The sequence below is a fragment of the Sminthopsis crassicaudata genome, chromosome 4 (assembly GCF_048593235.1).
Source record: "Sminthopsis crassicaudata isolate SCR6 chromosome 4, ASM4859323v1, whole genome shotgun sequence".
Taxonomy (NCBI): Eukaryota; Metazoa; Chordata; class Mammalia; order Dasyuromorphia; family Dasyuridae; genus Sminthopsis; species Sminthopsis crassicaudata.
The window spans coordinates 417,724,386-417,736,502 of record NC_133620.1 but is presented as its reverse complement, the minus strand read 5'-3'; the positions used below and the strand labels follow the sequence as shown (position 1 = coordinate 417,736,502).

At 33.5% G+C, this 12,117-nt stretch overlaps 1 protein-coding gene across 1 annotated transcript in view; it reads left to right on the top strand.

Moving 5' to 3' along the window:
• The first annotated feature begins 1,583 nt into the window (after nucleotides 1-1,583).
• Nucleotides 1,584-12,117, top strand: part of OLFM3 (olfactomedin 3) — a 276,466-nt gene continuing 265,932 nt past the window's right edge. Inside the window, exon 1 of the mRNA XM_074262823.1 lies at nucleotides 1,584-1,889. Within this exon, the coding sequence (XP_074118924.1) occupies nucleotides 1,821-1,889 (69 nt within the window). The 5' untranslated portion in view covers nucleotides 1,584-1,820. The remainder of the gene's footprint in view (nucleotides 1,890-12,117) is intronic.

The following is a 12,117-nucleotide window of genomic DNA, read 5'->3' as shown; positions in this document are numbered from 1 at the left end:
TTAGAATTTTATTATCTTTTTCCTTGGTGGAAACAACTCCATTTCTCTTTCCGCTGAGAAGAAAGTATGGTATGCATAGCAAGATTGTTATCAAGACATTGGTAATTTTAGTTGATCCTCATTCAAGCCATATGCTTTTGTGTACATGAGCCATACTTTCATTCAGGAACCTTTGAAATTCTTTTTCTTCCTGTCAATTATATTTTATAGAAGAAAAGAGTACTTGGAAATGAATCAGAGTCAAGAACAGAATATGTACAACCAAGACAGGAAAACTTTAGAAAATATAATTTGTGATGATATCCTTTATTTTAATTTGAATAATATGGATTAATGTAATAATGAATATGAAGAACAGTAGGGAAGCACAGTATGTGTGATTAGTTTTTTTATCTCTTATACTATTTATCTTAATTTTGATATTGTCTCTGGAGGAAAGGATATGATTTCAACTCTAGGCAAATTTATTCTTAGTCAATTTCACTTCTGGATGATTAACTAGACGAGTAAATGCCCTTCTTACTTTCTCAATGAAAGAACATTTTAATAATCATTGGGATAGTATTGAGGGATTTTGCATCATTGACCCAATCCAATTTTCAATTGACAGCACACAATTTTCTCATTCCAAACTTCAAAAAGAAGAAATGTTGGATTTCAGGTGAGTTACAGATTACTTATCATTTACTTTTTTTGGCAATGTGTACCTAAACACTTTGCTTTTACCTTTGTATCTAAAAAAAAAAAAAAAAAAAAAAAAAATAGAGATTCAGAAATTGTAACTTTTCCAATTTAAATAACCTTACATTATTTAATTCTTCCTGGGGCATAAACAAAAGTTAAACTCTTATGGAAGCTATAGTCCTAACATCATGAATTAAATACATATTCCGTACTTAAACTTTCATTAATCTAGTTGGCCTAAGGGTCTATATGGAAATGGTCAAATGCTAATAATTTTTGAATAAGTGTAACAGTACATTATATGTAAACATATATGAACATATTTCCATAAGCAGGTACAATATGTATCCTGCATATAAAGTCAATAAACATTGATCTCAGTGAAAACTTTAAGAAACTGAATGCCTTAGTGAGTTCTCTATTAATGACACTAGGCACCTCCATTGCTTACTTATTTCTTTCATAAAATCTAGCTGACTAGTTAATTTAACTGCTCCCGTTTTCGGTAAGTGCTGAAATGAATCAGGAAAGAGTTGAGATTGTCCTTGTTTGGTTAACAAATTCCCTGCAAAACATCTCCTCAAGCCCCCAGGAGCTCTGCTGATGTCACATCCGTTGCCCAGGTTTCCACACCTCTCCCAGCAGTTACTACTCATCTCTTTCTCTCTCTTTCTCCCTCTCCCCCTAATCCTCTCTTTTGCTCAAATCTCTCTGTCTGTCTCTTTTTCTTTTACTCCCCCTTGGGTCAAAACTTTTTCAGTGGACTAGCTGGGTAGCTGTGAAGGAAAAGAGCAGTGGTGTGGAAGAGCTTCAGTACCACGGGCAGCGCCTGCTGCAGCCTTGCCCACTCGGCTGAGCTCCTGGACTCCCAGCTCTGAGGATGCCTGCGGAATGATCACCCCCCAGGGCGGCTGCTGCTGCTGGTGTTGCTGCTGCTGCTGCTGCTGCTGCTGCTGTAACTGCTGCTGCTGCCCGGTTCCTGCTGGTGTTGTTTCTGCCACAGCTACTGCTGCTGCTCCTTCCACTCAGATTCTAGCTGGCAGGCAGAAAGTGCAACTGACAGGAGAAGGGTCCCTGCAGTGAAAGTGGAGTAGCTGAATAAAAGATAGTAAAGAGGCAAAGAAACCCAGAGCAGAATGCAGGCACCATCCAACCTCCTCAACCTTCTGCTGCTTTCTTTGCTGGCTGGACTGGATCCTTCCAAGGTATGAATATTATTTTATCTTATTTTATATAAATGCACAGTGTTGTTTTGTTTTGGTTTTTTGGGTTTTTTTAAGCTTGAAGGACAGTACCTCAAGCTATCATCTCTTACTCATCTTACCTTTACTGCATGAGAAATGGCAAGTTTACCCACTCAAGGAATAGTACTGCAAGGTAGACTCAGTTTGGGAGAAAAGGGTAGAAAAGGAAGGGGAGTGAATATTGTGTATTTCCGTGTAGTGGGCATTGCGGATCTCTGGGGAATTTAGCTTTTTTTTTTTTTTTTTTTTTTTTTTTTTTCCCCTGGCCAAAGGCTTTGTGTGCTTTTCTGTGGTTTGATAGACAACAGTGGAGTTTGCAATTATAATAATATTAGTTGCAAAAATGCATTAGAAGATACTAGGACTGCTTACCCCTTTGTTTAAAGTGGAGAAGCATATTTCCAGCTGAGCCTGGTCAATAACACTCCCAGCACAGACTTGCTGCAGTTTGTGTCCAAAACATTTGGGATCCTGCTTGTAATACAAGAGGCAGAGTAATACGGTTGAACTCTCTGTCATTGCCTAGAGCTGGTTTGGTGAAAGAAGATATTTTCTTGTTTGTTGCTTGTTTGTTGTTTTCCGCTACAAAAACAAAAAACAAAAAAACAAACAAATAAACAAAAAAAAAGTCATGTGGGGGGGTGAAGGTGAGATGTGGAGAGGTTGAAGAAGTTCTGATTTCTAGTGTTAAGGAATAGTAAGATAAACTATGACAGAGAAGAATGATGATTATGGATCTTGAACTCTGAAAAAAATGCTCAGTCTAAGCTATCGAAAATATAGGGGTACTCTAGAAAAAAAAAAAAAAAAGGCAGAAAGCATAAAGAAATATCTCCACTAATGAATGTGGCAAGTCATGAGAAAAGTCAGATATCCTGAGAGATTTAGTATTCTAAAAGTGATTATCATGAGTAACTAGAAAGATGTCAAGGAAGGTATATCTAAAGATACCATTTATTAACTAAGTATCTTTGCTTCTTTATTTGTTCTTTGTCTCAAGACAAATCAGCTGGATTAGAAGGGCCAACATATTATAGTGGGCCTTATGTTAAATTCAAAAATCAACAGCGTTGTCTTCTTATATCTGTAAAGTATGAATAAATTAATCTTCCATTGAAAAATCAGCAAAACTGGGACTTTGCCCAACACAATTCTACACTTTAGGAGGTAATATGTCAATTGAAAATACAGTACAAACTTGAAATAAGTATCATACTTGCTAGTGATCATTTGTGTACACTTTCCAGAATTATTTCAGGTTAATGGAAACACACAATTCCCCATTTTAACTATTGTCATTCCTTAAACATTGTACTTAGCATTTGTGAATATCATCTTATTGATTTTAATGATGTAGTTTTCATATTATACAGTGTTTGCATAAAGTTTACATTTTATAAAGTAAGTTTTCCCAGTAGGAAAACATATTGAACTTGTTTTGCTAATACACACAACTTTTTTATTTATATAAAAGTTAATAATTCAAAATTTCTGCTAATACATTGTAATAGTTTATCTACATTTCTTAAAGTTATGTTGAAAACAAAAAAAAACTTTTAAAACAATATCATTAGATATGAAGCTTGAAATTTTCTATAGAAATATCCATAGCAATAAATCCAATTCAAATTGCAAGCAAAATGTATTTTAAATCATTTGAAAAATGAAGTATTTTAAAAGTTAAGGTAAGTATAGCAGTCATTAATAAAAACTACATGCTAAAAATTTACAGATATTATAAAGAAAATTTCCTTCTCATGAAAAACATGGAGAATTTAGTTCCAACTAATTTTGATCTGAATTCAAGCTACTTTACAAACTCAGAAGCATTATGTTCATATATTATTACTATCATAATCAAAATATCAATTAATCAGTATGAATATAATTCAAAGTCAGACAAATACACAAACTATCAAACAAATAATGTATCTTTAATTAGTGTGTTATCCCTGAACTCATTCATTGTTAATAAACTTTCATGACTCAATTATTTGGGAATTCAAACCTGAGAGATTCATAAAGGGATAAAGGCATATGTTAACTTTTTAGATAGTTCATATAACTTTTTGAAAACTGCAAAACTCTTTGAAGAGGACAGAGTATACTAGCATTTTGTTTGATAACATAATGACATCTTAATACAAAAATCTTCATTCCACTCAATTTTAATATATAAAAAATAGAAAACTCAAAGTAAGATTTTTGAGAAGAGGCAAAGCAGTATTAATCTTGTTTTGCTCATAAAATCTTATTTTAAATCCAAAATATATTAGTGCATGAACTAAACACAAAAATCACTATTGGCCCTCAAAGTAATAACAGATCAGGTTGTACACTGAATATAGCTAGCCAAGTTTGTCTTTTGCTCTTTGATTTAAAAACTTGGATGACAAATTCTCTCTTCTGGGGAAATTTTGCTGTCTGAAATTAAAATACAGTTATAAATGGTAACTAAGATTAACTGCTGAGTGTGATACTCAGAAAGGCTCCTTTTTAAACATGGAGGTAAAATGATGATCCTCGATGAACAAAGGTTGGAATATAAATCTGAAACACAATTCTGATTTTCTTTTTTACCTTCAGTTATATTGAAAATTGACCATAAATGAACAATCATGTTTTAAATTGGAGTGCTCAAACTTTACTCATCTATAAGCAATCTAGTTTACATACTCACACGCATGCATATACACACATGTTTAAATATATCCACATACCCAACATGATGGTGAATCATGGAAACAAATCTATACATAGAGTTCATAAATTTGGAAAGATAAGGCAAAAGAGGTATATAATTTCCAATTCCATGTTTATAGAACTTACTGATTTCTTACTATGATTTTATTAAAACCAAAGCTGGTGGCAATGCACAATTGTTTCATAACAAATTGACCATATTTATTTACACAGGGTCATCAATATTTGCTTTTATGATAACTCTTATGTGATTGTAAGATCACCTTGGTTATATTATATTTTATAAAGTGTTTAAGTATCGCCATCTCATGGTAAGATATGTTACTTGAAAATCTGAAGTGGAATTTAGAATTTAAAGAAATGCCAAGGATTTTATGTCCAAAGATAATTCATCATGTAGATGAATTCATTTTCAGCATAGATACACTTTTTTTGTTGTTGTTCCTTAGCATGTCAGAATATTGGCACAACTACTGTCCTTAAGTGAAAGAAGACAGCTCACCACTAATTAATTATTTGGATTTTTTCTGACAGATCATCAATTCCTCTACTACTAAAATTATTAAAATCTATGCTATCTTAATTACAGCCTAATTACCAGTTTCTATTTCTATTTGGAAAACACATTAGTTCAATCAACCCCCTCTCACCATTACCCTTGGCCACTCATAACAGACTTCAGTTTAGTTTCATTCCTAATGGAGTGTCAGCTTTATGGGCAAAATGCCAAACCACACTCAAGTAACATAAGCTAAAAATCTAAAGAGCTTACAGGAAATCAGTTACTTGCTCCAGTGTCATATATAGCAAACTTTGAAGTTCCTAAGAGTTACTGCTAGATGGCATCTCTGTGCTTCTTAACTGAAATCTTGATATTCAGTAATGACCTTGATAGTACAGAGAGACTGAACTTCTCACAAGGCTTATTTTAGGCAGGCCCATCATTTGATCACTAACAAAATAATCACCATTGAGAATGAGAACCTCACATTGCACTGTTTGGCAAGTTTGATCTATGAACAAAGCAAGAGATAAACACTGGCATACAGGTGGGAAAAGGAAATTTGGATCTAGTCTCAGATTTTTGAATTTGAAGGAGAAGAGTTAAAAATTGTTGACATTAAGAAATAGCTATTGAAGGTTTTTTGATCTTTAATGCAGTTATGCATGTATTACATAATAGAGAATAATCTTGTGGAGATGTAACTCTTCTATTGGTCATTATCTTGATATGTAAGAAATCAATCACCATAAAATGTGGACCTTCCAACAGACATGAAACATAACAATGATAGCTGTAATAGTTTCCATATGTATCTAATTTTTCTTCCTGTCATAATCAGATCTCCCAATTAGAATCATTAGCCTAAGAGAGACATTTGACTTAGAAACACAATTCAAGAATTTCAATAATTTTCAGATCTCTATTTCTTCACTTAACCTTGTATCATATGGACTGGGATCTAGGATATTACATGGCTAAAGATAATAAGCAAAGATACTGAAACCCTAAGGGAAGCTTCAAAAGATACTTATTTTGATGAGAGCTCACTTTCCTATCCTAAAAGTTGATTTTAAAAAATGGTTGTCATAAACACTCTGAAAGCAATGTCAGTCTTAATTAAATCTAATTTAAATATTTGTCTCCCATTGTTACCTTGCAGTTGTATGTTAGCCTATAATAGCCTTGCAAAATCCCTGAAATTACTTAATTCAGTCAATAAGAAACAGAAAGTAGGAATAATGACAACATTTAGGAAAAGTTCCCTGATCACAGAATCATAGCACTAGGCAAGAAGGGACTTTGGGAACCATGCAGTCTTCATCTTTCTATAGATTATGAGACTGAAGTCCAGAAAAGTTAAGTTACCTGATTATATTCACACAGATAGTAAGTGTCAGAGGACAAATTTAAACTGGTCCTCTGATTCCAGAACTGATTCTTTCTTTTTTCCATATTAATTATATTGGCTAGAGGGTCTCTATTAACACATTGCCTTTGCCTTGTATGAAAAGTTTCCCCACAGTACCTTTATATTTTCTTTCCCTCTTTTACCTCCCCCAACCTAAAAATGAAAACAATAATCCTAGGTATAAATAAATGTAACAACTGTTTCTCTGGGATTCTAAGAGGGATAATAATAGCATGGATTTCATTATTGCTGTGTTTTTAGTATGATTCTTTATGAGCTCTGGCAGTTTTCTCTCTTTCTAGTTGTAACAGACATTTGTTTATCCCTTTGCCAGAGAAAGAAAGTTAAACATGAAGGCAAAGGGTCTAGTCAAAAAAAAAAAAAAAAAAAAAAAAAAAAAAGAAGAAGAAGAAAAAGTTTGATCCTTATGAAAAAAGGAAGTGAGTATTTGATAACCACATGGTTATTTTGACAAATTTTAACAGACTATATATTTCTATCATTTGTGTTGGGAAATTGTGAGTTCCTTTCACTAGAGATTCATAAGCAAGATAGATATTTTCCCCTGGGAATATTTTATAAAGGGGATTCTTTTTTCTATATAAACTAGACAATATAGCCCATCGATCAAAGAAGTTATTCAAGTCAGCTCCTTCATTTTGTTAATTAGAAAAGTGCAGTACAAGGATCTTAAGTGACTTTTCCAAGATCACATAGAAAATAAATGGGAGAGGCAAGATTTGAATGGAGAACAGCTCAACTTGAGATACTAAGCTTCTTTGATATCAACTTGAAACTTTTGTTATAGTATCATTATCATCATAATCTCCCTGAGTTCTAAGGAAATAGGCTTTTTTTAACTGGTAACTTCCCCCAACTTTCATTTTTTTCTTTTCCCTAAGATATATCATGCTCTTATGTTTTATATCCTCACCCTTTATCAAGAGCTCTTTTAAGAAAAGTATACAATTAATAATGTTCAACTTTATGTCTAGCATTGTGTTCCAGCATCCATAATGGTGCTGTTATTTCTATATATAGTTTGCTTGGTTTTGTCCTTTGTATTTGAAGAGGACCAAAATAATGTCTCTATGTTGGGATCAAAATAGTCTTACTATGTTGTCTTACTATGACTAATCAGATCTACAAATTTGAGTAACTGACTAGTAACCAAATGACTTGTTTTTCTATTTTTATTCTACTCTATATGTATCTTTAATATACTGATTTATATCCATTTTTCTCCTATTTTAATTTTCATTGTAAATCAAACAGCCATAATAGTTCATAGCAGATACTGAGATTTTTGTTGTTGTTGTTGTTCAGTCATTTCAAGTCATGTGGAACCTTTCATGATCCTATTTTGGGTTTTCTTGGCAAAAACATTGGAAGGATTTTTCATTTCTTTCTCTAGCTCATTTTAGAGATGAAGAAACTGAGATATATAGCCCAGAGGCACACAAGTAATAAGTAACTGAGCAAGAATTTAATTCAAGTCTTCCCTACTCCAAACTTTCCTCTCTCTCCATTGTGCCATTTACCTACCTCAAACTAAAAAAAAAAAAAAAAAAAAAAGAAAGAAAGGTTACATAGATTTACTGGGAAGATTTCCATTTGGGGGAGCATACTAGTCAGATAAAACAGCAAGTATATCAAATTTTGGTGTGAGTTAGTAGAATTTTGTCAAAATGCAAAAGGTTTGAATGAGAAAGGAAACATTTGGTAAATCTTTATGTGGGGAGCATGCATGGTGAAATTTTTATTCTAAGACTTTGTTTATACATAATATGATTAGGATTGGGGATATATATATATATATATATATATATATATATATATATATATATATATATATATATATATTTGCTTTAAGTTAACCTAACATTGAGTAGAGTTAAAGTTCAACATTTTTTATTGCAAGACATTTTTTCAAATTGTTAGTGGGTGCTTGCCAGACTAAAGTCAAATGAATTAGGCAACTATTTTTTCATCAAGAGAAAGGAAGAATTCATGACAATCAGCAAGCACATGAACTTTTGGATAAAGTTTTAGCTTAGTACAAAGTTATATATTTATTTTTAAATGACTTCAATAAATCAAGAATATTATCCTTCACAGTAATTCCAAAGCTACATACATGAAACATGAGACTGAAAAATCTGTCACTAAATGATACCTGTCCTAATCCTGCCTTGGCCTCTGATATTGCTACCAAACAGAACAACCTTCTGATTTATTGTCTGCAAAGAAGGGAAAATGAGGAAAGAGAGAACTAAACTACAGAAACCTCAGAAGGCTTCTGTACTGCATTAGTTTCAAACTAGGAAGGACACAACATTGTGTTCTTTCTTGTTACAGTATAAGACCATTTTTAATGCCCGATGATAACTGAAACTAGTACTTGACAGAATCTTAGGAACGGTGAAGGTACTTCTTTGACATCATACAAAGAGATAAATCAGTGTTGCATCAAGGATGTCCAACCCTTCTCTCTTTCCCTTCTTTCCTCCCTTCTTGCCTTCCTTCTTTCTTTCCCTCTTTTCCTCCCTCTCAACTGTCTCCTCCATCTATAAAGAGGACACATTTGAATCTATTTTACTGTAATGCAAATAGAAGTCAACATTCTCATTTAATATGGGAGATAAAGTAATAATTGAAGGACTAGCAAATATAACTAGGGAGGTAGACTTCTAATAAATTCAACATTCAAAAGGGAACCTGGTGTTGTTGAAGGACATATGAGTCAAATAGACTTTGAGTAGGGAAATAGCAAAAGACTGCATGTCTGTTGTCAGAGAGTTACCCTAGTTAAATTCATCAAAGCTATTGTGGTAGATAGATAGATAGATAGATAGATAGATAGATAGATAGATTTTATTTTATTTTATTTTATTTTTTTGCTGAAGTAATTGGGGTTAAGTGACTTGCCCAGAGTCACACTGCTAGGAAATGTTAAGCATCTGAGACCCGATTTGAACTCAGGTCCTCCTGACTTCAATGTAAAGGGCTGAAACTCTGTATAGGTGCACTAGAAGCAGACAACCGAGCACTTAAGTTTAATTACCTAATGGACTATAACTCTATTAGCATATGCTTGGAAAAATGGCCCTTCTCACTATTCCATGCTGGCTCCCTCTTTTGGTGTATATAGATAATTATAGGAGGGATTAGAGTTTGAAGTGAGACAAGTCACTTTGGAGGAAGATGAGGAGAAGAAAGGTTGGTGGAGACCTTGTGGCAGTTTTGTCCTTCCTTTCTCTTCTCCCCCTAAAGACCAAGGACTTTTGCTTATCTTGACTCCGGCTGATTCTGAGGCCTCCAGGGAGCTAACCTGGACTTCACACTTCAGGGCTGGTGCACTATCCACTGCTACACCTACCTGCCCCAGTTGTGATAATTTTTTAACCCAAATCAATGAACAAGCACAATCTAAGGTGCAAAGGGTTTCTTAACTGTTTTGATGATAGGAATACCCATGAAATCAAATACCATTGAATTATTGAAATGCTGTAATTCTTTAACATTTTGGGCTAGGAAGGTACATGCTATATTGTTAATGGCATGGATCCTAAAAATCATTTTCAAATTTACCACATTCTTGTTTTTAAAATAGGTACAACTTAATCCATGTAGCACAGGAGGTAGAGCAGGAGAGACATGTGGCCAGTTTCATGGACAAACTGTTGCAGGGAAATATGGTTATAAAAGAGATCATATGGACATTTAAACAAAGAAATTGTCACTTGGGAGAATTGCAGTAGCATCTGCTTAGGAAAGCATCAGCTTTGTGTGGTTATTCAATATGGACAACTTTGACAGCTATTTTAATTCCTCCTTAAAACTGAGGGAAAATGATGGAAAAAGAGGAGAAGAGGGAATATGAGATAAGAAATGGGGAATGAATAGGATGGTGAGAAGGGAAAAGGAAAGAAAAATTAGAAGACAAAATTAGAGAGAGAAAGGAAGATAAAAGAAAAGGAGTGAGGAAAGGAAGAGAATAATTCATAGTTGGGATAGAGAGGACAGAGAGGAAGGAGAAGAAAGGTATATTAGCAAAGTTATTTAATCTAAAAGAGGTCCAGGGCAGAAAGCCACTCAGCACAAATAAGATTTTCCCATACTCCATAATCCATTGTAAATTTAGCCTTTGCTTTGTAGCTTTACTTTTCAGTTTTTATTTTTTTTTCATTATTCCCCCTCCATTTCTTACTTTCCCTCCTTTTTCTCCTTGTCCTCCATAAAGTCCTTCACCCCAAATTGGCTGCATTTAGATGATTTTTTGCTGAAGCTGTCCATTCTAAGACAAGTCCACCTGGGCAAACCATGTGTTTACTCCCTCCTCCCTTTCTGCTTAACTCCAGGCCATGAAGATGACCAAACAGATTATGAAAAAACAGTATGCTAGGACAAATGATTGTCATACTTATTTTTGTGAAAATGGGTCAGCAGCTGAAATTAATCATTGGAAGGAAATTGTTTGTATTTCAGTCACCTGCCAAAAATAATCTTACATTTTCAGTAAAAATCTATCATTTATTTCCCTGGAAATATTTTTGCTTCAAAAACAAAGAGGCAAGGTTGATACTTTGCAGATCATTAGAACATTAGATATTATTCTCCTTTGGTCATGCAGGTCAAACCCATCTTACCTTCTTTATATTCTCACATAATATATACCATCTTTTTTTCATTATAACTTTGCAAAGGTGGATCCCCATGCCATAAATGTCCTTCAACTTTTCTTATGTTTCATAAAATTTCCAGCTTCTTTTAAAACTCAACTCAAAAGAGACCTCTTCCATGAAATCTTTTCTGATTCCATTAGAAAGTCATCACTATTGTTACTACCTTCCCAAAATGATCTTGTATTTTTCCTCACATGTCTAAATGTAGAAATGTTGTCTCTCACAATAAAATGCACTTGTCTCTAACTTTTGTCTTTGTATGCCTCCTACCACAGTGCTTGACACATAGTAGGTACCTAATAAATATTTGTTTACAGATTTAGATACCAGTCTTTCCTCTTATTCTTTCTGCTCTCATTCAATATTTAAAGTGTGGATAAATTAAGAGCAAATAAAAGGAAAGACTTCATTCAATCTTATAAGTTCACTTCAAATCAGGAAGCTCCAAAGAACTCAGTCTAAGAGAAATTATATTAAATGTTTTGGGGGAATCATGAAGTTTTGTCCTTGCCCTCATAAGATAGAATGGAGGAGCCAATGAAAATAGATTGATTTTTTTTCAGACTTTTTTTTAGAGATATGGAACACCTTGACAGATTATGTAATTTGTGACTTACATAAGATTATACATTTTGAAATAGCTGATCAATAAACAAATACACATGCACACACACACACACACACACACACACACACACACACACACACACACACACACTTTTGACTAGGAGCCAGAATTTTATAATTATCAAGCCACAAAATTGAATAGTCTGTGTAGTTATGCCTCATGCTACTGTGTTGGAAAGTTAGTATCATCTTCAAAGCATGAACATTTTATCCTGACTCATCTTTTTATTGGCAATAAATTTAAGGAATTTCATGCTTATT